A 23,739-nucleotide genomic window follows, 5' to 3' on the forward strand; every position below is an offset into this window, starting at 1 on the left:
CTTGAGGAGAGTGATTCTATCTCTCTTCCAACGGAGATAAGTGCTATTCCTCAAAATGAGCTTCCCGAGAAGTTTGGTGACCCCGGTAGTTTTGCTATACCGGTTAAGGTTGGAAATCTTGAATCAACAAATGCTTTGTGTGATCTTGGGGCTAGTGTTAGCCTTATGCCTCTCTCTATGGCAAAAAGATTAAATCTTGGGGAGATTAGCCCCACCAAAATGTCAATCCAACTAGCCGACCGCTCGGTTAAAGTCCCATTGGGAGTCTTGAAGGACATCCCAATTCAAGTGGGGAAGGTTCTTGTGCCTTGTGATTTTGTAATCATGGAGATGGATGAGGATTTCAAAATTCCTCTCATATTGGGTAGGCCCTTTTTGAAAACTGCGGGTGTTAATATTGACATGAAACAAGGGCGGCTTACCTTACATGTTGGGCATGAAAGAATCTCTTTCTCATTTCCGGAAACGTTGAATGACCCCATGGTTAAACAAGTTCATCGGGTTGATGTTTTGGTTAATATTTTGAAAGAAGACATGGAGGAGTCACAAGATGAATCGACTCATGCTCCGGAGGTGAAAAAGCAAGAGAGGGCCAAGAAGAAAAAGAAAAACAAGATCAAGTTGATAGACAAGATGTTTGGTTGCATTTCTAGTGATGATAGCAATGTGATTATTTTGCCTAAGGAAAATGGCAAGTGTGTGGGAACAATGAGATGGGTCAAAAAGGTGTGCCTTGACCCTCCCTAATTTTGGATAGCGTAATGTCGTCAAGCTAGTGACGTTAAAGAAGCGCTTCCGGGAGGCAACCCGAATATTTTTGTAGTGGATTAACTTAAAAAAAAAAAAGAAAAGAAAAAAAAAAGAAAAAAACAAAAGAAGAAAAAAAAAACAGCACAAAGTGCATGTCTTCCAACAACAACCAACAGGAACAAAGGTACCAAGGAGGTTCAAGCGTCGAAGAAGACCCGATCCTTGAGTTAGTCTTCTTTCTCCTTTTTTTTTATGAGCTTTTATTGCTTAACATTGAGGACAATGTTTATGATAACTTGGGGGATTCATTTGCATGCCTTCTTGACATGTTGGTTTGTTTGGTTGCGTTTGTTTTGGTTGTTTCATTTCCCTAATATCCAAGGCCCTTAATCCAATTTAGCTTCCTTGAAATCCAAACCTCTTGTCATGTGAATATTAGTGTTCCCTCTCTAGTTAGTAATGTGAATATTTTCGCTTTCTCTTCAAAAAAAAATGATGAAAAAATTGAAAAATGAAAAAAAAAAAATTCCCAAGGTTGAGACTCAAATGACAATGCTTATATGTTTTTCTTGCTTGACTCTTGAGCGATGAGTACTAGTTCTCTTAGAAGGGTGTATGCAAGAGATGGGGTCATTTAGAGGTCTATTAATCTTGATTGCATTAGTGTATATGAAATGAAAGCCAATGAATGCTCAATTGCACACCCAGTATAGGATATTGTCTAATTCGCTCAAGTAGGATATGTTTGAATTGAATTGCGGTCCCTTGTGCCCTTAATGTGCCTCCTTTCCTCCCCGAAATGAAACTCTATTAGGGAATTGGTTATATTTGTATCATGTGTAATAAGTGGCATAATAAGTCACATGTTCTTAATAAAAGAAAGAGCCGCTCACAGTTAAAAGAGGCGAGAGCATTGAAAGTTGAAAAAAAAGAAGAAAAGAAGAGCATAGAACAATGAATAAAAAGGGAGACTCTCGAAAATTATCAAAATTTTCTTCTTTAGAGGTCAACTAGTGGATGCCTCCCACACCTTGTTTACATCATTGTTTCTTATGAAATTCCCGAGTTAGAGTGTAGTTAAGAGGCCTTGGGTGTGCATTTTGGTAAGTGGACTAGCATTTTGAGATTTTATAACCGAAAAAGGGCTTGTTGAAACTTTGGAATATCTAGGTGTGCTCTAATGAACTAGTAAAATGTCTAAAGAAGTATCCTAGTGCAATCTTGCTTAGTCCTCCTCTTTACCCCCAACTCATGTGCACATTTGTATGATTGGTAATTCTTGAAAGTCGCTCATTTGTCTTGCTTGCGATTTATATCTCGATGATTTGACTTGGGTGATAATAACATCGGAACTTGTGTAGTTTGATAGTTTTGTTGTGGTTTGTGTGAGTTGTGGGTTAAGCTCAATGGAAACCCTCACGAGATAAAAACTCGTCCTCTAAGGCGACTTAGAGGTTTAAATTGCTTCTCACTTGTGCTAAAAGTGATGATGGCTGTCACCATGTGGATTTGTGTATTTATGCTTCCTCCTTGTTGCCTTTCCTTGGATTGATGTTAGCAAGTCGTTTTCCTCCTTTGATTCGACATGTTTGTTTTGCTCGAGGACGAGCAAAAACTTAGCTTGGGGGGATTTGATAACTTGTTATTTGGCATGATTTTAGGGTACTTTTGAACCTTGTTTTCGTTATTAATCGACATCAAAGTTCATTTTTTATCCTATTTTTATGCAAATTTTGTACCATCCATGCTTCACCGGTTGTTTGTGTTTTTGATGTAATGTAGCTATTTTTAGCACTATGGACATGATCAAGCATGAGTGAGCAAGGATAAGGGCAAGCTTGGTTGATAGAGCCATGGAGGAAGAAGGAGGAATGCCTTAAAGGGAAATGAAAAGCTTTTAGAGAACCTTGAAAGGTCGTTTGCGTAAGCGTCAACTTCAACTAACCATAACTTTTGATCTTATCAACCTTTTGAAGCGATTCAAATTGGAGATTAAAGTTCGTCTCAAGAGCTTTCCAACGACTGGTCACAAGTCCATTTCCGACAAGAAACGTAGAAGTTACAGCTTCTCAAAGTTAAGCAGTCTAGGCAGGGCATCCTGCACGGACGTGCAAGATGATAGCACGTCCGTGCAAATCTGCACGTCCGTGCCAAAAGCTGCACGTCCGTGCAGACCTTGGCAGAAGCTTCTGCCTCCATTTTGGCCCTCCTGCACGTCCGTGCCAAACTTGGCACGGCCGTGCTTAGCCTTGCACGTCCGTGCCAAATCTGGCACGTCCGTGCGGACCTGCAGTCAAGCCCGATTCTTGTTTTCTCCGTCCTTTTTATTTGGGGGTCTTATAAATACCCCCTTTGAGCTCATTTGTACGGGAGGCAGTTTTTTTAGAGCTTTCCTCTTAGTTTGTAGTCTTAGAACATTAAATTCTCAAATCATTAGTTAGTTCTCAATTATTAGCTTGGAAACATTCAAATTCAATCATTGTGGAAGACAAAATCCACCATTGTTGCTCACTTTGAAGCTTCATAGTAACCATTTCTTACTCATATTTTCTACTTCTCTTTACTTTGTTGTTAATTATTTGCTAGTTCTTGCATGTTTTGGATTGTTAATTAGCTTAATCCTTAGTTTGAACTTGTTCATGAATTGCTTGAAATCTTTAATTGCTTTAACCCCCATGGATTGTGAGTAGTCTAAATTCTAGGGTTTGGGCAAAACCCTCAATGTAGTCACTAATTACTTGTTGCATGTGCTAATTTGGTTGTTGTGGGATGTTAATTAGTTGAGCTTAAGTGGTTTAATTGCTTAGTTCTTGTATATGGTCATTGCTAGAACTATTTATCCAAGCTTTCTCAACGAAGGATCGAGAGATGAACTTGAGTTAGCTCCCTTATGCTTGATTGACCCGAAATGCCATGAGAATAGGGATTACTGGTCAAGGGAATTTTTATGTCATCGTGATTATGCTTTAACACTTGTTTTATGCTATGTAACCACGAGAGTAGGTTGTATTCATGATTCAAGTAATCCCTCTAGCTTGAGAGAGTAGTTGGGTGCTTTAGATGACTTCCCCTAATTTATCCCATTAATTTACCTTGATTGTTGCATGCTAATTGTGATTTGTGATGAAATTGAGTGGTATAACCCAAGCCCTAGATTCCTCTTAATATTGTTAATCTCCTCTTAGCTTTAATTGAATTGAATTAGAATAAGTTACTCAAAACAACCCAATTTAGAATTCATTTAGCTTATTTAAACGGTAATACTCGGTGATTGATTCAGCGCCTCTCTTGGGTTCGACCCTTTCTTGCCCTTACTATTGCTAGTGAGACCAAGATAGGAATTATTATCTTTGGTAGGCTCGACGACGGCCTATCAATTTTCAATAATTAAAAACCCTAGGTTATAAAATTTACAAATTCCGAAAATTATGACATTATAAAATTTGAAATTATAAAGTTTAATCATCAAAATACAACTTGATACTAAATAAGTTACTTTCAAACAATAAAATCAAAATCCATAAATCAATAATTATAATTATACAAATTAATAAAACAAAGGAGAGAGAAAATAAGACTGACCTTTTTGTGTGGGAAATTTTTGGGGATTAATTGGGTATTTATAGGTGAGAATGTTGTAGGGTAAGTAAGAAGATTGGACCTCATAAAATTAATGGGCCAATTAGGTAAATGAAATGGACTAGGCTTTGTTTGTATTGAAATAAATTATAAAATGAAGGTTCATAAAATAATTTGTACCAAAATAATTTTTGACCCAAATTAATAATTTGAATATTTTGAAATTAAATTACGAAAAAATACAAAACAATATTATAAATAAAATTAAATTTCATTTATAACATATTTAAAAATACGGGGGATTACAACTAATTAAACTTAAAGCTTATGTAAATACTCCTACACGACTCACGTATGTATAGAGTACTTACCTCATGAAGCTAACATATGCAAACACCTATTTACATAGTTACCTTCATAGTTCCTTAGCCATCATCATGCTTATCAACCATAACACTCATCATTGTTCTTGTTATTCTATTGCTTATCAGATATTGCTTAAGTTCCTTATATACATACTTGTCATTGCTCAGGTTCCTTGTATCCTGTTCCAAGTATAACTTGTTCTTTCTATGCACAACTTAACAAACACATTAGATAGATAATAATCATTAGTTTACAATCATCAAAACCTAATTACTCAACAGGAAGGTCAGATACTAAATACTCCGTATTCAAAAGACCCACACAGCGCACCCAAGCCCGCGCATTGCATCACCCAAGGTACAGGTACTAGGGCCAGCGCTCATGTACGTGTATGTAGTCCATCATCCCTCTTATCACTTCTCAAACAAGTAGAGTAGTACTCCGTAATAAACTACTCTCGTTTACAAGGAAATTAAAATGTTCGATATTCTTTGGATGTAGGACTTTTCTCACTTGAATCTCTCTATTTTATTTCATCGTGTAGTTTTCAATGGAAAAAGCTTTACCACAAAGTTTATGGTTAAAGAGTGTATGAGAATTGAGGATTGAGATTTTGGAGAGATCTCATTAAAAAAATTCTTAAACTATATAAAAGATTTAAGACCAAAGTTGAATCAAATTAGACCATCATATTAGATCTGAAAAATATGTTTTAATCAAATTAAGGGTCTGTTCTCATTGACTGAACTTAGCTGAACTGAACTGAACTGAACTGAGCTGAACTGAACTGAGCTGAATATTTAATAAGAGAAGGAAATTAGGAGCTGAACTGAACTGAACTGAACTGAATATTTAATAAGAGAAGGAAATTAGGAGCTGAACTGAACTGAACTGAGCTGAGCTGAACTGAACTGAACTTAACTGAATTTCAACGTAAGAGAACAGACCCTAAGTGAACTAAATATAGCCTAATTTGAACATTATTTTAATTATGGAATTCTAATCAAAAGTGGTTGTCAAAATGCCTTAAATCATTTTTCATTTTGTATCATTCATCCTCTCTACACACTCACAAAATTGAAATAAACGAAAATGACTTACTCCATATTATAAATGAGTTCAATGAGTAATTAATAAAGTGTGTTTTCTCTTTGTTTGGATTTCAATGTCTAAATGTACGTATTGATCATTGTCACCTCAACTTAACTTATTTATAATGACAGTGAAGTGAATTGAGCGAATTTGATTACCATGAATTCGACTTCAGCATTCATCATTTGTCACGAAGTTAATAATTTATTTGAATTCAAGTGAAACTTGACCAATACCAATACGGTCAATACATATTCGTAATTTAGTTTAACTAGTTTGAAGCTATATTTTGAATTTTTAGTAAGATTAAAATAATAAAATTAATTATTTGAAGGTATAGACCATATTTGTAATTTTTTTAAACAATTTACAAATAACTTAAATCATGTGAATTTATGTTAATTTAAGCGATACCATCTTACAAAATGTTGATCAATAGTAAATCATACATAAGAAAATCTTTGTAATACATTCTTGTAATTTAGTTTAACGGACTTAAAAGTACTACCTCCGCTACATATTATTTGCAACGATTTGACATAAAGTAGAGAGGAAAAATGTCTAGTCGTTGCAAATAATATGTGATGGAGATAGTATATTTGAATGCTTGCGAAAATGAATAATAAAGTACTTTACATGTATAAATTATTTTTATTTTATCGATCCTAGAGATCAATCTAGCACTCTAACCTCATCAAGTGTGCAAGTCACAACATTAGTAACATGTATTACATACGTATGCAACAATGACAATTGAAAAACCTTAGGTGGTCCATACTCCATATGTAAGTATGTAACAAATCATTAAGTCATCGTACGTATATAAAATCTGATGATTAGTCTTACATGCGTAGTCGGTAATTAATATAGTTGATTCGATTTTTATGGACAAAATTAGCAACATTACTAATCAACCATGACGAACTTAAGCTAAGAAAGATTCGCAAATATAGCAAAACTACGTTTAATTAGTCAAATCATAGCATGTAATCACCTACTTATTCGTGGAACGACGTGCTAATAAACAAGGATTAATTAATAACTAATCAAATCCAACTTGTACTTAAAAAAGAAGCTATAATAAGAAAGGCGAATCATGAAGTTCACTTTGTCTCCTCATTATGTTAAAAGATTAATGAAAATTTCATGACCCCACCAAAATTCTTATCTTCACAAATACTAAACACCCCCTTTTTTTTGTCGATCCATGCATATATATATAGAAAGCATATGTTATAAATTTTAATTATTTATGTATGCATCAATGCATGCATGCTTGATTAAATTTTAATGACAATTAATTAACGGTTGTCCTACAATTAACGGTCGCTTTTAACTAAGGAAAATGTAGGGCTTCCTATTAGGGGTATGCTACAAAATTTCACATGGTAATTGTAGTGGTTAGAGTGTGATATTTGATCTTTAGATTAATTTTAATGACATAATTAATGCTAAGCTAGTTAAATCATGCCCTTTTGGGTATGGATCAGCTACGCAAGTTCAATTTGAACAGGAGAGTTGAAGACAGTAGGATCCCTCTGTATCGAGTTGGACTAGGTTATATAATACTACGTATAACATCTTATCGCTAGAGACTAATATGCGATATGATCTATAAGTGTATAACACATGACGTTTCCTTGGTTTCTAATTGATAGTCATGTTTGAAATCTTTATAGCTTGATAAATCACATTTATATTAGATTTTTAGGTGTATTCAAGTTATTTTTTTTAGTCTTATTTGCATATTTAATCTCTATAAAGCTCATGATTTCATGAAGTCTATGGAGTGTCTAGTCTAATTCACCATACTTTCATTTATCTTATAAAATTCTAGAGTTATATGAAACTAAGCTACAAGCTTTTATTTTATCATATTTGGACTTATTGGTTCATAAATATTGCCCTCATTCTATCTTATTTAAAGCTATTAATCCTAATTTTATATTTCGAACCTCGTTAACCTAATCTTAACTTAACCTAACCTGAAGGTAACTAACTCTTAATCCTAAACACATCATTCTCCTCCCATCGATATGGAATACATTCCACAAAAATATATTTATTAAATACTCCATATTTATTTAATCTCATCTCTAATAGGGTTTTGAGCGAGAACTAAGGGCATGTTCTCTTACGTTGAAATTCAGTTCAGTTCAGTTCAGCTTAGCTCAGTTCAGCTCAGCTCCTAATTTCCTTCTCTTGTAAAATATTCAGTTCAGTTCAGTTCAGCTCAGCTCAGTTCAGTTCAGTTCAGTTCAACTGAATTCAGTCAATGATAACAGGCCCTAAGAAAGCAAATTGATACTAGTTACGGAAAAAAAAATGAAAAACAAAAAGGTTACCACGTCACGAAAGACTAAAATCGTACTGAGATCTCTATCTCTTCATTCCTAGCGATTGATGTGGGTCACCTTCCCCAACATCTATATTCTTACGCCTTTGTTTTTGTACGTTTGTGCAACTATATTCTGAATTTCTTTGTGCTCATCATCTCACTCATTTTTATCATTTCTAAAATATGATTTCATTATTTTTAAAAAGCTCTACACATAAATTATTTACAAAATAAAAAAATAACTCTATTAAAAAGATTGTAACTATTTATATGAGTTGGATTAAATTCCAAATTTGTAGGAACAAATTGGGTTAGGTCAATAGGTCAACATGGAATTAAATAGATATACATCAACGCTTGCAAAATTAACTTTATTGTTCAAAATGCAAATCTTCAAGACTTCAAGTCTTCTCTCTCTCAAAAAAAAAAAAAGAAAAGACTTCAAGTATTCCAACATTTGCGGTTCAAATAGATATATGCACAAACGTAACTCTTTTATTTAACCAAAACTTATCTTTATTGATTTACCCTTAGATTTAAGGATTGTTTTTAAAACATTGACTTATCTCCTAAGTCCTAATTAAACTATGTACCATAAGTTTATGATGAATTTCCTTTGCTCTTGTAAAACTATGTACCCTTGTTGATGTTTGCTATCGGTTAGGGATTTCAGCTAGAAAGGAGGTAGACATTGGGTTATCTGGAGGGAACGACGGGGATTTCATTGAATATCATCCTCGCTTCTATTCCCGTTTTCATATAAATGTCTTATTTCATTTGAAGATCCAAAAATGGAAGTGGAGCATTATAATCATATCTATCAATACTATACATTAAAGGCATTTCAAAGGATGTTTATGTGCCACATGTCACTCTCCTATATTGGTTTCATAATGCATGCGCCACGTGTTGCTCTCTTCTATTTGTTTCTTATTACATGCATGTCATTGCTGGAACTAAAAATACTAGTTAAACCTATAGAAAGTACGCGTAATAAGAATAATATGAAAAGAACAATATCAATTAAACCTGGAAAACGGGTCGTTCGGGTCGGGTCAATCAATATACGGGTTGGGTCAGGTCAATTCGGGTTTCAAATCCAGATTCGGGTCGATGGTAATTCGGGTCGGGTATCGGGTCAACACTTCGGGTGAAGTTCGGTTCGGGTTGAGCCATTTAGGGTAAGGTCAATTCAGGTCGGGTCAGTTTTCGGGTCCAACTGTCGGGTCAAATATCGATCGGATTGAGTTTGGGTTGGTCAATTATGGTTGGGTCAATATTCGTCTAGGTCAATCTAAAAATCTGACCAATAATATAGTATAATTATCGATAAGTATAAAGTATAACAATTGAATATTAATAATATATTAATCAGACAATTCCAACAATATTATATACACAAGATAGTATTGTTTCATATGTATGATCACAATCATTGATTAATTGGTCAAAAATCAAATTAGATAAAGTGAATAGTGGAAAAAAATTCAACGTAACACTTAAAAGAAGTTAAAAGTAATAGTAATAATAACAATAACAAGCTAAGACCCTGTTCTTTTGAGCTTCTGGGTAGAGCAGAACAGAGCAAAGCAGATTTCAGCAGAGCAAAGCAGATTGAAGTAGAGCAGGGCAGAACAGAGCAGAGTAGGGCAGAGCAGAGCAGATTGAAGCAGCTATTTTTAAGTACTATTTTTAAGCAGAGCAGAGCAGAGCAAGGCAGAGTAGAGCAGAGCAGATTGAAGCAGAGCAGAGCAGAGTAAAGCAGATTTCATTTGAGTAGAGTAGAGCAAAGCAGCTCTAAAGAACGGGGCCTAAGTGTTCCTAATTAAGTGGAACTCATTATGAATTACGAGTACTAAATTATACTCACATTCCAAGTACTATACACATTACACACAAGACTATAATGTTTAATTTAGGTTATTTTCAATAAGTGTTTATTAGTAATTAGGCCCTAAATCACTTAGATCATTTTGAGTATTTGTTAATTTTAAGCCGGGTCATTTCGGGTATAGTTCGGGTCGCTTCGGGTATCGGGTCGAGTCACTTCGAGTTTCGGGTCACTTCGGGTCAAGTCAACTTTGAATCGGGTCAATTCAGGTATCAGGTCAACTTCAGGTCGGGTTAATACGGGTATTGGGTTAAGTTCCGGTTAACTCCACATCAGGTTGGGTATGGGTTGGGTTGGGTCAATTTTGTGTCAGTGTCAATTTAGAATTTATGTTTTCGGGTCAATTTCGGATCACAGGTCGGGTCAGAATTGTCAAGTCTAATTTTTATACAAGGTAGAGAGGGGCATTTAAGTAGTTATGTGAGAAACCAAGGGTATTATGGTTAGAAGGTAATATTATAATCCACACAGGTGCTATTCTTACTCATAGCACTCTGCAATTGCTGTCCCTCATCACCTCTCTCTTTTCCTCTGCTTCTCTCTCTTTCTCTCTCTCTTAAAACAACATATTCTTCTCTTCAACTAACCAAGGTATGTCTTAGAAACATCTGATTATACAATTTTATTCTAAAAATGATGTATTCTTCAAAATTCTGGGTTTCTTTTCAATTATTTTCTTACTTCCTTTGAGCTGATGTTTCATGCTTTGCAATATTTTGACTGATAAAAAAGTATTAATTTTTTTGTTGTTGTGTAACATACTGTTAAAAGTACAAAAATTTAAGTCCTGGTTTCAATGTTATTATCACACTCATCTTACTGTACTTGAATTATTTTATGTTAATATACGAGATTGATCAATCTCACACACACGAAATAATAAAACCCGCTAAAAGGGTTGCTGTTAGATCCTGGGTTTATGTATTTGTATATGTTTATGTTTTTTGTTCATATACTAAACTTTCTGCTTGAACATTTGTTTTTGAAGCTTACAACATCATGACATAATCATCACCACCTTAGATCCTGATTCCTGGAATGTCAGTTTTTCTGTAGTATCAATGGTTGCAAAATTCTATGTACATTGACAAGAATTTGGTAATTTTTGTTTCTAGAATCCAGATAATTAAAGGGTATATAAAGAAGCTAATGAAGTAGAAATGTTGATTTTGATATTCTGATTCCTTCATAATTATGTAGAATTTCCACTTTTTGTACAAGAAATGGTTGATTTTGTAGGTTCTTTAATTGGTGGATTCTCTTAGCCCCTTTAAAGATAAAGTTCAATGAAAAGAAATTAAAAACCAGGAAAAAAAAAAATTCCTTTGGTTCAAGTATTTCTAAGGTATTTTTGACAACATACAACAATACTAAAGCCTTATTCCTACAAGAATAGGTCAGCTTCTAGGTCAATTTTAAGTGTAACGAAAGTTTAGTCCGATTATTCTCTTGCTCGAGTGGACAAATCGATCACTTTCGATCATCGTAAGAATTGGACAAGGAGAGAATTTGGAAAGATTTTGATGAGATATAACCTGGCATCTCATAAGTAAATGGTTGGTAATAGCTAAATTTAGGTGCCATTTTTTTCTAATTTTTTTTTGGATTTTTCAAGAATTTTTGTTCTAGAATGGAGAGTCCGAATTGTGCGTGTAAGATTGGTTGTTTAGTCATAGTAATACATGTTGTCTATCAACTTGACTTCAATGGAAAGAGAATACAGGACAAGCACATTTGAGGTTTAAGTCAAATTGACAGGTTTGTGAATAATGTTGGTCTATAGACTTTGTAATTGTATACTTTTTCTTAAAATTGTTACTTTTTGATACTTTGCTTTCTAGTCTTCCTTTGATTGAGTACCTATTCTAGACATAACTTACTTGCAAGTTACTGTTTTTTTCTTCTAATTACCCCGTATCTATCAAATATCGGTATGATGCTTCTAAGTAGTTAGAGTGTTGGACACATGGAATCTGATTCCTCTTGTCCCAGATCAAATTCGTCTGTCCGACAAATGGAACATTAACAATATGAAAGACCACAGATTGGTATTGGGTAGGTGGGCAAGAGGGGGTGGACCGGTGGAGGTAGGGGTTGTCTGTTCGAATTGACTAATTAGTGTTCTGATTTGGACATGTTCTGCACTTCATGGTTTTGCATTGCTTTCTTCGTGTTCTATATGCTATCTTACAGATGTATTACCTTTCATATGTTATATTTCCTTAGGTCAATGTACAATATTTTCCACTCTGGAGTCTGGATGGATAATTAAAAATGTGTATTTCTGTTCTCTGCAGGTTTCGATTACTTTCACAAAGATTCATGAGTTTGAGTAGCTTGAAAGCGAGAGGGACATTGGCTGGATCAACCTGTTGACATCCAGCAGGATGAGCGCGTGAGTTTCTGAAATAAGATTTGTTGGGGAGAAATTTTGGTAAATTTTGTTTTTCTCACAAGAACGAGCAGTACATTTGTCTGGCAGTATTAAGCTCATCGATGTCGAACAGTTTGTATTATCAGCCTAAGAGAGAAGTTGATACACATTTCATGCTTCAGTGTCAGCCTTTGAATCCTCAACTTTATTCTAACCTCAACACTGAAAGTTATGCAACCTCAAAAACTTCCCCAGGTCAGTACAACACTTTGGAATCATCCTCTGGAATCGGCAGCTATATGATGCTTAGCTCCGCGTCTACTCTTACCTTTGCATCCAGTGGAAGCCCTGGATCACTACTCGATTCCAGTTCATACCCGCCAGATCAACACTGCTCTCCTGATTACGCCAATAACTCACCTGTGACTCCTGTGAGTAACTCATGTGTTACAGATGATTGCAGTGACTTGAAGTGGAAGCTGAGGGAGTTGGAAAACGTGATGCTGGGACCTGATACTACTGATATTACAGATGGTTATAGCAACATGATCAAGAGCGGGTCCCATGTAACCCCACTGGAGATGGACAGCTGGGGTAAAGTGATTGAGATGCTCGCTTGCAAAGATGTGAAACAGGTTCTTGTTGCCTGTGCAAGAGCAGTTGTCGAGAATGATCAGTTGGTCGCCCAATGGCTGATGGATGAGCTGAGACAGATGGTATCAGTCTCTGGTAGTCCAATTCAAAGATTAGGAGCATACATGTTGGAAGGGCTGGTGGCGAGGCAGGCCTCCTCAGGTAGCTCCATTTACAAAGCATTGAAGAGCAAAGAGCCTGCGAGTGCAGATCTTTTATCTTACTTGCATATACTTTTTGAGGTCTGTCCATACATCAAGTTTGGCTACATGTCCGCAAATGGTGCCATTGCTGAAGCTATGAAAAATGAAAGGAGAGTCCATATCATCGATTTCCAAATAGGTCAAGGGACCCAGTGGGTGACTCTTCTGCAAGCATTTGCAGCCCGGCCTGGTGGAGCCCCCCATATCCGGGTAACTGGAATTGATGACTCATATTCAGCATATGCTCGTGGAGGGGGGTTGAATATAGTTGGCCAGAGGCTTTCAAGGTTAGCTCAGGCATTCAAGGTTCCGTTTGAGTTCCATGCTGTTGATATCTCAGGTTGTCGGGTTCAGTTGAAAGATCTTGGAATTCAGCGTGGTGAGGCTTTGGCAGTGAATTTTGCTTTCATGCTGCATCATATGCCTGACGAAAGTGTAAGCACTGAGAATCACAGGGATCGGTTACTTAGGCTGGTTAAAGGCTTGAACCCAAAAGTGGTGACACTTGTGGAGCAAGAATGTAACACAAATACAGCTGCTTTCTTGCCACGTTTTCTTGAGACATTGGACTATTATATGGCAATGTTCGAGTCCATGGATGTGACTCTGCCAAGGGTTCATAAAGATCGAATTAATGTTGAGCAACACTGTTTAGCTAGGGATGTGGTTAATTTGATAGCTTGTGAGGGAGCCGAGAGGGTGGAGCGCCATGAACTACTTGGAAAGTGGAGATCGCGCTTCACAATGGCAGGGTTTAAGCCTTACCCTTTGAGCGTTTTGGTAAATAGCACAATAAAGACACTGCTGAGGAATTATTGTGATAGATATAGATTAGAAGAAAGGGATGGAGCTCTTTATCTTGGGTGGATGAATAGGGATTTGGTTGCTTCTTGTGCATGGCAATGTAGTTAGTTGCCTATTGATTTCTTTGCATAGTATCCGAAGCCGAGAAATCACGTCGTAACTTGTACTCTTATGCATTTTCTTAATTAGTTTCTACTGCTTATTGAAGTTGCAGGTTTGCAACAGCAGCCCTTAAGCTCCCCTTTGTTTCGAGGAGGCAACTCCCCTTTATGTTATTTTGCTTGAATGAAAGAGCAAGGAAAAAAAAATCTTTTCCATCTCAACGTTTCAGCCTCAAATTCAGCACTCCAATCTAATAGAGTGAACTCTGAAGTCCCTTCCTAATTACGCGAAATCATTGCTTATTCCATTACGATCATGCCATTCCGAGGGATGATAAGAACATCTCGGACCGAGGATTTCTTGAGAGTACCTTGGTCATTTTAGGGAAACTTCAAAGAATATTTCAAAAAACATGGAAAGATAGAAGTATTGTTGGAAAATTTGAGGATGGGACATTAGAGGAACCGAAAAATAATACTCGTATCGCATCAATTGTTTACCATGTTCAATCCAAGCTTATAAAAACAACCCAAAAATTATTGAATTGGTCCTTAATCTGGAAATCCAAAGCAATGGTCTTTCCCATAATCAAACTATAGAGAACTTACAGATTCGTCCATTTGGTACATATCCACAGGAAATACACTAAATACAATCAAATAGCACTTCCAACTATGAGACACTTTTGAAGGGAAATCTATGATATTTTTATTCTCAATAATTAAATTAGACTCCTCAGGCTATGGCTGCCCCCCTTTGTCTAATTAGATTTATTTACAACGTTTAAAACACCTCCAGAATACTCCCTCCACTTACAGCGTTTTCTATGTCAATGAATGCCATTGTCTACAACAATCCTCTATCAGCTATGACTTCAATCAGCAACAACAACGTATTCAGCAGTTGACAGCTTCTGCATTAGGCCTTTGTAGTCCGTTTGACTTTGCTTCAGCACGAGAGCTTTCAACTATTGCATCAGGTCTTTTTGCCTCAGTTGATGCAATTTCTTCCTTCTTATCAACGATTGTATCAGGTTTCGTGGCCTCAGTTGATACAACTTCCATATTAACTATTGTATCAGGTTTTTTTGCCTCAGTTGATACAACTTCTGGTTTCATATCAATAGTTGTATCAGTCTTTTTTGCCTCAGTTGATACAATTTCTGGTTTCATATCAGCGATTGTATCAGGTATTGTTGCCTCAGATGATACAGCTTCTGGCTTCGTATCAACATGAATTGAAGCAACTTTCTCTTGTTTGATCATCTGATCTTTACTATCAGTCTGATCAACTTCCTCCTTAGCAATTTGAGACTTATGTTCAGATCTCTCAGCTTTATGATTGGCTTCTTGCTCAGTGGATCCAGTAATAGCATCCTCAGTCCTCACCACAATTGCTAAATTGTTTTCTTTTTCATTGGTAATAGGATCAACAGAATCACCTTTTTTGGGTTTACCTGTAATTGCAACATCTTGAACTGCATCCCCTTCTTCTGACTTGGATTTACTCATGCCATTTGACTCTGTGTCACCCACAGAAGCTCCGGCAGTCTGGGGAAGAATAGTCCTTATAGGAGGCATACTATGATCATGTTCACCCTCGTACGTGGTGATCACTACTTTAGGGTCATGCGAGGCCCTTTCAACGTGCTTCTTAACTGGGCAACCCGTAGTTGAGCACCGGTAGTAACTCCTAAATCATAACAGTCCAGAAAAATGTAAAAGAGATTAAATCCAAAACACTACAAATACTCCGTATGAAAGAGGTGGTGAGGATGAAAAAGAAAAGGCACTACATAATTATTTACATGAGAATCCCCAAATTGACCCTTGTCAATTAAACAGTAGCTAAAGAGCAATACTAAAATTAAATGTGTTGCAACCAAAAGCAGGACAAGAAATTACTAGAATGAAAATTCGGCAAAAATTTGACGATAATTCATAATAAATTTGCCAATCCCACTTATGGGATTAAGGCTTTGATTGATTGATTTATAACTAAACTAAATTATATGAAATTATAACCCATTTCCAAGTATTATGATTAAAAAAAATAAAATTATCATGGCTATATTTGACAAAGAATACAATAATTTACAGATTTGATATTTTGAAAGGACAAGAAGTGAGAAGTTTCTCATCTTTTGCCTATGGATTGCAGCACACTAAAATAAACTGTTGTGAGTTAATTGGCCAATTAATTGAATCCAGATACAAGGAATCTACCAGATGAACTCTTTGCCATTGTATGGGTGGATGTAAGACTAAGAGCCTCCTTGCAATTGTACAAATATAGCTGTACACATCAAACTTAACCCATCCAAATTAGAGCCTAGTAGGAGGCAATAGGTAATTCTCTATATACTCTATTTATGCTACATACTACCACAAGGGCTAAGCAGAGGAAAGTGTCACAAAATTTACAGTAGGAAGAAACCGAAGTGACATAAGCAGATGGTAGAGCATTATTTACAAGAAATTGTACTGCAAACAAAGAAAAAAAAGAGGGGGGGAGGGGATATGTAGACAAGAAAAAAGGGTCAGATCAATAATTTGGGAAACAATATAAAAGGGATCTAGAGTTCCAAACAGCCCATGATGTTCCTAATTGCAACAGGATTCTTCAGAGCTAAGACTAAATGAGGAGCATAAAAAAAACCGAGTAAGCTAGCTAGCTAGCTTATCAAAGTTGGATGCTTTCTATTTAAGATTAAACTGACCGTTTTATAAATATAAAGTACATATGATGCCTATGTATATTTTAATGAGATATGTCAGTTTTTCTAAGATCTTCAGGACAGCAAACTTAAAAGTTACTACCTAGAGCGCCAAGTATTGAAAAATAGTCCTAATATTTCCCTTCTTAGTATCTTCACGACTCTTTTAAGAACAAAAGCATAGTAAAAGACAAGAAAATATTAAAGCCATATGTAATAAGGCAATGAAAACACTAGGACCTACACGGTTGTGATATTGTACAGTTAAATGCAGTAGAGCTCATAACACTATAGTACAAGATCATTCAATCAATCAATCAAAGCCTTAATCCCATAAGTGGGGTCGTCTATAGTACAAGATCATTGATCAGAAAAAATGCATATCATTTAATTAATTTCATTTCACGATCTTACTGCAATTAAGCATAAGAAAAAATAGATAAGCAGATCAATTTCATTGTTAAACTGACTGGACTATCTATCACCGTAATAAAAAAGAAGCAGGAACTCTAATTTAGGTGACAATAGTGATTATCAGTTCTTGATTTCTCATGTTTGTGTCTATTCTAAGACTCACATGGATCATGTAACTGTAAAGAGTATACAGTGTATACCTTGGATTAGGGTTTCCCTTGACCATTTTCTGTCCATACTTCCGCCACCTGAACCCATCATTGACGATATCAACCTCACTAACTGTGTGAACGACAATCCTTGATTCATGGCTGGGTTTCTCTGCTGAGTTATCAACACCATCAATGCCTCTCTTCCTGTTTTGGTTCATGATTTTCATAGCATAAATTGCAGATGAGTAAGAACTAACACAATATTACCAACAAAAGCAAGCATAAGGATGAACCAGATGTTCCAACATACCGTCTCTTCAGGGTAAAGTTTTCACTATGATCATCCCTTGATTGACTTGATGGTGTGAGAGGTATAGGTGTAGCATCATCAGCCACCTTAACTATAGCATGCTCAAATAAATCCACTTTCTGAAAATGACCAGTTGCACGGGCTTGCACATCTGATGGTTTATCTTCAGATTGGAGAATATGAAGAGGTAATTAAAAAAAGTTCACCAATTCTTAAGCTTAAGAAATCAAATATTATATCCTCTTTACCTTCAACAGCAGCTGGTGGACAATCTGGTATCTGTACTTTAACGGACAGAAGAGAGGGAACAGGAACTTGGGGATCAGAATGAGGTTTAGCATGTTCATGCTCTCCCAGGTAATTAATATCTGTGATCCGCCCATCCTGGGATCGCTCCACTTGTTTCTTCACCTGGCAGTTTGGATGTGAACATTTGTAATAGCTTCTTATATATTCATTTCCTTTGACATTTTTCTGCCCATATTTTCTCCAATTATATCCATCTTCAGATGGTTTTTCAGGGACAATAGCTTCCCGATCAGTACTGGAAGCATTTATTGTAGAATCAGGGCTCAATCCCTGCTCCAATTTATCTTTAGGAGATACAAGCACAACGTTTTCCTCTTGTGTAACCATTGGGAGAATTTTAAAGAAGCAAGTTTGGCAAGTTGATCTTAAGGCATTCCAAACCAAGGATTTATGCTGATTGTCAACAAACTAAATTGACCACTGAGATGGTTATCTTCTTGGACACTTACAAGCTGCACCAATTTACAATCATATTTCAGATTATAGTCTCAAAAACTCAAGAATCTCTCAAAAACTCAAGAATCCTATACCAATATTATTCAGAAATTCAAAAATAATACATTTCTCAAAAAAGCTACTATATCAGAAATCCTGAATGTGGTGTGACAACACAAAGTATGTTGGAAACCAAGACTCAAATGATGAAAATTTTCCAATTTAGCTGGCACACAATTGAAGTTGTTATCTACCCAGCAAAAGCTAGTGTTTCTAACATCCCAGCAAAGTCTAGAAAAGTGCAAGCATCCTAAACTACATTTTGCTGAAATTTAGCCAGGCAATTTTGCAATCTTTCCCTAAGAAAAAGGTTATGTACTGAAGCAATTGATTATTTCACACAACCCTTGTTTCAATCCTTATTGTCAAAAATCGATTGTACACCTCTATCCATTATAGTACTGGCTTCCAAGCATGTAATTCATTACAGCCTAAACCCTGAACCACCTCGAAACAACCTTTTATAAAATCACAAGCCCCAAACATCTCGAAATCGCATTTAGTAACCCTTGTTGCTAATGTTGTATCCATTCAAAGAATCACATCTAAACTCCAAAGTCAAACAAAGAATACGCTCAGTTTTTGAGCAAATTCCTCTTCAAAAAATCACAAAAGTCACCTACCCAGAGATTTATTTCTTTTCTCAAGTAAAATCCCAGTTCATCCCATACATAGAATCAAAACCCACCATTTATCAAATCCTAATTCTCCCAATTAAGGCATAAGTAATGAACATTTTTTTCAATAGTTGGGGAAAAGGGGCAAATTCTTACAAAGTCTCACACTTCATAAGCTGAATCATACAAAATTAAAATATAATTTTAACATTCATCAAAATAATAACAATCACTCCAATCTATAATTTGCCTTCCAAAATACATTAAACAATTAGCACCAAAAATTAATAGGGATTCCCAATTATTACAAAGAATTCATTTTTATATATAGATATGAAAACCCTTTTCTCACATAAACCCAATTTCATTGAAAAAAACAACAAAAAATTACTAAATTAAGAAATAATATAAATTAAATTAGCACAAATTCCAAAAGCATTAAACCCAAAACAATTAGTAAAATTAAAACTTACCCAAAACAAGAAGAATAAGCTGATGAAGAATTAATAAAAAAATTACGATTTATATGAGAAAAAATCGAAGAAAAATTCTGGGTTTTTTTGGGGAAAAAGAAGAAGAAGAAGAGGGGGTCAAAGTTGAGGCAAAACCCTCGAGAGAAGTGTGATGATCAGAGGAGAGAGAAAATTGGTTTTTTCTACAATCAGGTGGATTCTATTTTTTTTAATTTTATTTTTTTATTGGGATCGGTGACAGATGTCAGGTTTGTTTGCCGTTTGATTATGAGTTGTCAAGTCAAAGGAGAAATATGAACCGTTAGATTTGATTAGAGGAGAGAGAAAAATGAAAATTGCCCACCATTTTTTTAGCTTTGCTTTTGAGTGTGTCAGCAACTGCGGCTGACCTGACCTTAGTGGTTGTTAGTGCATAACTCTTAACTTTTCACCTTTTTTTACCAAAAAAAAATTAAAAAAAAATTTAACCAAAATTTTTTATAAATACAATAGAGGAATTTTTAAAGAAAAGTAGATATATTCTCTAATTATCAGTTTATCACTATATATTCGATTATTCCCCTCTTACAAACAGGGTTCTGTGACTTTTGTTCCTATTATCATAAATAAAGGTTTCACCCCAACAAAATTACAACTTGTATTAATCTCAACAAAAAAAAAAACTTTTATTTTTAAATTACTTTGTAAATAATAATAATAATAATAATAATAATAATATAATTTGAGACAAATGATAAAGGAAATTGTTTAAACTACTAATGTTATGCTCGGTTCTTTTGAGAGCTCTGCTTTGTTTTGCTCAGTTGAAATCTAATCTATTCTACTTGTCCAAAAGCTCAAAAGAAAAGGGCCGAAGTTTCCTGTGAAATGTCTTACTATATAAAGGTATTGCCCCATAACTTCAATATAGTTAGTTAATCAATATATATACATGCATATAACCTCATTAAAAAAGTAATTAGACAATAGAACTCTAATATTTAAAGAAAAAAAATAATAAATTATGTCAAAATATGACATAAAATTTAGAAATAGGAATCTTAAATTTTTATATACGTATTTTTTTTTATTGAGTTCCATGCACTTGCATCATCTTTTAAGCTCTATATAAAAAAATAGTGTTGTTTTATACTGTCCTTAATTGTATGTCTCCTAATTGCTTATTCTTTGTCATCTATCTATACTATATACTAAACGTGAAATCAGAAATGACACATATCTTATACTCGTTAAAAAGTAATAGTTATTGAAAATTACCGGGACCTAATCAAGTTCGACTCTATTCGCATGCAAGTCCCAAGTCCGAATCCACCACAATCTAGAGTGAAGACAAACGGCAATGGTGACCGGCAACAACAGCCGGCAGTGGTCAACGACTCGACGTGGATGAGTTGAATGGTCACAATGACAATCACTAAGTTACAAAGCCACGATTGAAACCAAACAATGTTTGCCAAAACAATTTGCTTAGTCAACTACTTTCAATGCTTCTCATTTCTGACCTCGCTCTTTGCTTAAATAGCCCAACAGTAACACTAATCTTGTACTCCTGACAAAGTCCACATTATGTGGCCAAGTCTAGTTTTAATACCATGCTGCCTAACTGGACCCTAATTTCGTAATAAAAAGTACAAGTAATTCGTAATTAAAAAACTTAGGGGGTTTTTATTATTAAAAAAACAAAAAAAAAAAAAAAAAATACTTATGGGGTTTTTATTATTAAAAAAAAAAATTAAACAAAAAATATCTTTGGGTTTTTCATTCGTCTCACCAATTTTCTTTTCTGTCTTTGTTTGTTTAGTTTAGTAAATAGAAAGATTCCTGTATAGCCTTTCTTGACCTAAGGTCCAACAATCAATATTGCAACTATACAAGTAGGCTAAGATTAGATTGCCTAAATTGATCTAACGTTGTAGAGTATAGCATGTCTAAAGTCACAAATGTAGCAACTAGCAAGTGATCAAGCCGAGGGAGTGGTGATTGTGCATTTGGAGATCGTGATCTTGTGTGATCATACATGTTAAGGAGGGTAGTCAAAATTTAGCGAAGCCATTAACCCTTAAAGAGATTTGGGATAGCAAATATATACAATCTTGGGTCGTTATTAGAGTTTGGTTGGGTTAATTATGTTAATATTGTATTTATGTTAAGTTTATCTTGTTAGGAGTTTTAGGCAAGTTAGGTTTCCGTTTGTATTGTGTATATATACGTGAGTATTACCAATGCAAAGGCCAAGCCGTTTTCTCCACAATATTCTTGAGTTTAACAGTCGTCGTCTAATTGTGGTTTATTGGTTGTGCTTGAACACAATCCAACTCCCAAGTGTAGATCAGTAATAGACTGGTGTGCTTGATGGCATGGGTGTATGTAAGCCTTTAGAGGTGACGTTATTGTATGGTATGGTACGATGTTTTCGAAATTAGATGATTGCGTGGAGCCTACTTGATGTACACACAAGATACCTACGTGGTAGAAACGTTTCTTTGAACATGCCTATAGTATGAAGTGGAACATATTGATGACTTGGTGTGGCTCAAACACACTATGCAATACATAGATGAAAGGTCGGAGAGATTATTGAGAGATTTTTTTAAGTCAATGTGAATAACAATTGTGTTGCGTCACATTAAAGAGCGAGTGGTAAATGCATGTTAATTAGACAACAATTATCAAGCTAAGGATAATATATAAGGACTTTTAATATTATATATATATATATATATATATATATATATAGATATTTTATACTCCGTAGTAGTTAAAATATCCCTTGCTTCCAAGGTGTCATTTAAGGTTTTGCCACCATATATTTAGACGATGATAAACACATTAATTTTTTTTAAATTTTTTTTTGTGTAATATTCTCAATCTTTTCCTTGATGGATGAAAACATCAAATTTAATACAAATCAAGTAAAATTAATTGTATATTTTGTAAAAGGCCAATTAATCTAAAAATTCATGCATTGTTCATTATCAATAGCTAGTTACTTATAGGTAGTACAATACACCCTTCGTTCTTATAATCTTATAATGTGATGATGCATATGTTGCTAAGCTAAACTCTTATTTCAAATGAGTTTGCCTAGTTGCAAGAATTGAAGACAATGATGATACTATATATAGTAATTTATACTTGAGATTTGAAGGGTTGTTGAATTTAAGTTAAGAAAGAGTTGGTTGGAAGAATTAAAACTTGAGATATGATGAAATTCAAAGTACGTTAATAATAATGGATATGTCATAAAAATGGTTGTTTGTGATTCAATGTTAGCAAACCTTAAAAAGTGGCAGATTTTTTATGCATTTATTATTATTATTATTATTATTATTATTATTATTATATATATTTTGCTGTTTTTTTTTTGGGTCCAATTCATAAAATTGGATATTAAGGGTTTTCCGGTATTTGTATTGTGGGGATGTAAACGGTAATATGGTATATAATAAAAAAAAACCGGTTATTTATTATTTCTTGTATTATTTTTCTTTTTTATATTAATAAAATAATAAATTTATAATATACACAAATCGACTTAACTTAACAACTAAACCTTTCCATGTCTCTAAGAGAACCATGCAAATTTTGTGCCATATATATATAAAAAAATTGCACCTTTTTTTTTGTCCAATTATATATATATATATATAATAAATTTGGTCGTTTAAAAATTTTATAATTTATATGCAACCGAGTGTAAGATTTTATAATTTTCTTGAATTTGGAAATATGATAAACCATTTTTTCCTTCTCATCCAATCTTGTAGAACAAACGTTCTTAAAACATTTATTTGTTTCTATCACATCCCTTGATCACCCAACATGGAGTTATAGATGTGCCATCTCCTTAATTAGTTAGTCTCTAAATACATTTCTATTTTTAGTCGATCATACCATTGATTTCATTGTACATCTTTTAAGCATGCAAAATAACTCTTTGCATGTATATGAAGCATGCAAAATAAAGACCGAAGATCTTATGACGTATTGACATATGCGCATGCAATGCTAGCCCCCCTTTTTTCTTTGGAGAGTACAAGTAGTAAACCATGCTAATATAATTAATGAAAAGTAACGTACGTGGTATCATATTTAATTAATACGAAGTAGTTGTATATATA

At 34.6% G+C, this 23,739-nt stretch overlaps 2 protein-coding genes across 2 annotated transcripts; one reads left to right on the top strand and one right to left on the bottom strand.

Moving 5' to 3' along the window:
• The first annotated feature begins 10,483 nt into the window (after positions 1-10,483).
• Positions 10,484-14,353, top strand: LOC110701897 (scarecrow-like protein 21). The gene is made up of 2 exons (XM_021879502.1): positions 10,484-10,607; positions 12,314-14,353. The coding sequence occupies exon 2, from the start codon at positions 12,513-12,515 to the stop codon at positions 14,136-14,138; it is 1,626 nt and encodes a 541-aa protein (XP_021735194.1). The 5' UTR covers positions 10,484-10,607; positions 12,314-12,512; the 3' UTR covers positions 14,139-14,353.
• A 240-nt stretch (positions 14,354-14,593) lies between these two features.
• On the bottom strand, positions 14,594-20,012 carry LOC110701898 (probable WRKY transcription factor 58). Its single transcript, XM_021879503.1, has 5 exons — positions 19,619-20,012; positions 17,973-18,485; positions 17,725-17,887; positions 17,463-17,618; positions 14,594-15,824 (listed from the first exon to the last, which is right to left on the bottom strand). The coding sequence occupies exons 2-5, from the start codon at positions 18,358-18,360 to the stop codon at positions 15,029-15,031; spliced, it is 1,503 nt and encodes a 500-aa protein (XP_021735195.1). The 5' UTR covers positions 18,361-18,485; positions 19,619-20,012; the 3' UTR covers positions 14,594-15,028.
• Between the last annotated feature and the right edge of the window lie 3,727 nt (positions 20,013-23,739).

Source organism: Chenopodium quinoa, unplaced genomic scaffold (genome assembly GCF_001683475.1).
Source record: "Chenopodium quinoa cultivar QQ74 unplaced genomic scaffold, ASM168347v1, whole genome shotgun sequence".
Classification (NCBI taxonomy): Eukaryota; Viridiplantae; Streptophyta; class Magnoliopsida; order Caryophyllales; family Amaranthaceae; genus Chenopodium; species Chenopodium quinoa.